Source organism: Acomys minous, assembly GCF_964271855.1.
Source record: "Acomys minous genome assembly, chromosome: 1".
Classification (NCBI taxonomy): Eukaryota; Metazoa; Chordata; class Mammalia; order Rodentia; family Muridae; genus Acomys; species Acomys minous.
This window is the reverse complement of record NC_140483.1, coordinates 21,164,656-21,168,303: the sequence shown is the minus strand read 5'-3', so window position 1 is coordinate 21,168,303 and position 3,648 is coordinate 21,164,656. Positions and strand designations below refer to the sequence as shown.

The 3,648-nt window shown below is 50.2% G+C and overlaps 1 protein-coding gene across 1 annotated transcript; it reads left to right on the top strand.

Moving 5' to 3' along the window:
• Nucleotides 1–542: 542 nt before the first annotated feature.
• SLAMF9 (SLAM family member 9) lies at nucleotides 543–3,648 on the top strand. Its single transcript, XM_084786168.1, has 4 exons — nucleotides 543–745; nucleotides 1,357–1,698; nucleotides 2,424–2,696; nucleotides 3,293–3,648. The coding sequence occupies exons 1-4, from the start codon at nucleotides 703–705 to the stop codon at nucleotides 3,490–3,492; spliced, it is 858 nt and encodes a 285-aa protein (XP_084642294.1). The 5' UTR covers nucleotides 543–702; the 3' UTR covers nucleotides 3,493–3,648.

Genomic DNA, 3,648 nt, shown 5'->3' with positions numbered 1-3,648 from the left:
CCAGGAATGGACCAGACAGCCACTGGGGACTAGTCTGTGGCACTCACTGCTCAGGCCGCTGGATCAGGTGGAACCACCACAGTAGTCTTAAACTGTTCCGCAGACACGTGAGAAAGGTGGATGGAAGACCGTTTCTTCAAAAGGGATCAATTCCCCATCCCCTCATAGCATCACAAATAGGTTTAAATAGAAAGACTTCCCTCACTCATCCATTCTAAGGCTATGAAGATGCATTTAGCAGGGGCCAGGAACAGTGAAACATACAGAGGAAATAAAATATAGAGCCTGTCAGGGGAGACAAAGATCACAGCAACATAAGGAAATACTGAGTGGGTGAAGAGAGTACGCTGAGGGCCAGCAGCCGGCTCGTGCACGCGTATATGATATCTATGGGACCTGGGCATGCAGAGGGCTGGAGGCGGAGAGTCTTTATTAGGAAGTGAGATTTGAGCTGAGTTTTGGGCATGGGCAATGTGAGTCAGTGGATAAATCATCTGTTAGGCTGAGGAGAGATGTCATCTTCCCATGAGGGCCAGGGAGGAGCTTAATAGGGACAGAGGAAGTTGGAGTAAAAAAGTATTTCCCTCTCTGCTTCCTGTTAATGTCAACCAGTCATTCTGCCTCTAGGACGCCCTCAACAGCTGGTGTTTCCACAGCCTGGGGAGCTGACCGAGTCACTCTCCTCGGGCAGGTGCTGCTGACATGGGGGCCCTTCTGTGGTCACTCCTTCTGCTGCTTCAGGAAAGTGAGTGTCTACCTGCTCCTGTGTCAGGACCACCTCCGTACCCCTCTGTTCTACTTGACCTTAGGCTAGAAAGACCCTTCCTTTAGGGGTGAATGGGTCAGCCCTTCTGTTGATGGGCACCAACGCTGACTGTGAGCCGTTCTGCAACAACCGGGTGTGTGTGTGTGTGTGTGTGTGTGTGTGTGTGTGTGTGTGTGTGTGTGTGTGTGTGTATGGATCTCTGTAGCATGTCGGCGTGGATTGTGCTAGGTACCCAGGAGTGATATAGCTGGTTCTAGGATAGCTTTTTTTTGGAACTTCCATCCTGACCTCCCAGGATTAAGGTATGGCCTCAGAGCAGGATGAGTCAAGGATACGGTGCAGGGGGGTGGGGCGTGTATGGGGCTGCAGTTCCAGAAGCATGAGGAATAAGGGGAAATTTGGACGGTGAAGAGACGAGTGGGAACCACCCCTGGGCAACTCAGGTGCAATGGGAATCTAGAACTCCAAGAGGTAGCTAGAGAGTCACACTGAGCGTGGAGCTGGAGAAGGGACTCCGAGGAGGCGCTGTAGCTACCACACTGCGCTGAGGGTAACTAGCCTTAAGCTGGGCTACATGCGCCTCTTTTCAGCCAAAGGGTTTTCGGGAGATGATGAGGACATGGAAGAGGTGGCTGCAGTCCTTCAGGAGTCCGTCAACCTCTCTCTGGAGATACCATCCAACGACGAGGTTAAAAACATCATCTGGTCCTCTCAAAACAACCTCGCCACAGTGATGCCAGGCAAAGAGGGACAGCCAGCTGTCATCACGGTGATGGATCCTCGCTACCGGGGCAGAGTGAGCATCTCCGAGCCCTGCTGCTCTCTCTCTCTCAGCAATCTGACCTGGGAGGACTCGGGGCTCTACCAAGCCGAGGTCAACCTGGAGACGTCCCAGCTCCGTATCACGAAGTCTTACTCTCTTCGGGTCTACCGTGAGTATGGACTCTTTTGATTCCGGCTTTCCCGAGGTTGGCATGGAAGCGAGCTCAGGAGCTGAGAGAAGCTTTAAGAGGCTGAAACCGGAAGGCGCACTGCCGCTAGCTGGAACAAGGAGGTGTTGGGTACTGAGGCTGTTTCCAGAGAGGTGCCCGAAGCAGTAAGAGAGATGAGAACCAAGTATAGAGCATCTAAAGGCCCTTTCTCACCTAGGAGATTGCTCTCGATAAATAGCTCTCAATTAAAACAACAACAACAACACAAACAAAAACACAGCTCTCAAGCCCTTTATCCCCCTGTGTTATTTGAGGGTTAATAATTATTTTCTCCCTACTTGAACCAAAATGTCTTCTCTCCACCTGCCACATTGAATCTACTTCTGATCATGGGGAGCCGATTACAATGCAATGAATGTTTTTGGGAGGCGGGAGGGATGACGGTGGTGTTCTGTGCACCAGTGAGGCAGAAAAAGATTTGGAGGAAAGGGGGTGTAAAACCAGCAGAGTTGAAGTTGGGAGGTGCAAGTGTTGTACATCTGTCTCAGCCTAGGACTCTGTACTCATAAGTTATATGTTTTTTTTTTTTAAATCTGGTTTTGCTTATTTGTTGTTCCAATAAGTGGCCTCTTAAGATAGCAAGAACACCCAAGGCTTGAGAAACTGAGGAAAACAGACCCAACTCCAGAGTGCTCAGTGGGCCTTTGTGTTTCCTTCTCTCTTAGGGCGGCTGTCGAAGCCACACATCACCGTGAACTCTGAGATATCTGAGGAAGGTGCCTGTAATATCTCCCTGATGTGCTCTGTAGAGAAAGCAGGCATGGATGTGACCTACATCTGGCTTTCATCACAGGACAGCATTAACACATGGCATGAAGGCTCTGTCCTCAGGACATCCTGGAAGCCTGGTGACAAAGCCCATTCCTACACTTGCAGGATCAGCAACCCCATCAGCAACATCAGTTCCCGTCACATCCCTGTTGGGTCCTTCTGTGCAGGTAATAGAACCCATGAGACAATTTCTGAGCCTGTGCAAGTCCTGTGGCTCAGCACACTACATCTTCCCCTTCCTCCAATGCCTGTGCCTCCTCCTCCTCCTCCTCCTCCTCCTCCTCCTCCTCCTCTTCTTCTTTCTTCCTTCTTCTCTGAGACAGAGTTTCTCTGTGTATCCCTAGATGTCCTGGAATACTCTCTGTAGACTAGGCTAGCCTTGAACTCAGAAAGATTCCAACTTCCTCTGCCTCTCAAGTGCTGGGATTAAAAGCATGTGCCACTACTGCCTGGCCAACCTATGACTCTCAAGCAGAGTACATGGAGTCTAGAACATAACACTCTCCTGCAGAGGCTTGCCACTGGATCAGGGAGGGACCCTCCCTTTGTCCATTGCTCTGGATTTCTAGAGGGCAGTTCTGCTCTTGGCTCAAAATTGATGGCCAGATCTCAGTCCCTGAACTTCTGAGCACAGAATAGGCATTTATAGAGACATTTGTCATAAGCAACCAAAGGGCCTCCTTGTGAAACTCTAGGTATTATATGTCTGCCCACTAAAGTTACCATTCTTTTAATGAACTTCTTTCCTTTCTTCCCATCCCAGACCCTGGCTATCCGCAGAAGCCTTCGATGTTATGCCTCCTCGCCAAGGGCTTGCTCCTTCTCTTACTCTTGGTAATTCTAGCTGTGGGGCTCTGCATCTTCCGAGCCCAGAAAAACTATGAGATGGCAAGCGTGAGGAAACTCAAGAGAAACCGAATCAAACTGAGGAAGAAGGGGAAAGCCAGCTCTAGTCCAGTCTAATTGGCCTTTGGGGACCTCTGTCCTAAGATTTGTTTCAGTCTCCACGGAAGTCCTTTTGGGACAGGTGGGAGAAGGGGGATCAGAGTTGAACACCTAAAAGGGCCATATTCCCCGAGGGACACCATCTGACAATAAAGTCAAGTCCCCATCCCTCTG

What these genes read in the sequence shown, in the direction of transcription:
- SLAMF9 (XM_084786168.1), top strand. Translation starts at nt 703, where the DNA reads ATGGGGGCCCTTCTGTGGTCACTCCTTCTGCTGCTTCAGGAAA. An exon ending in CCTTCTGCTGCTTCAGGAAA is followed by an intron (nt 746 to 1,356) that starts GTGAGTGTCTAC and finishes GCCTCTTTTCAG; the next exon opens with CCAAAGGGTTTTCGGGAGAT. An exon ending in TGTTGGGTCCTTCTGTGCAG is followed by an intron (nt 2,697 to 3,292) that starts GTAATAGAACCC and finishes TTCCCATCCCAG; the next exon opens with ACCCTGGCTATCCGCAGAAG.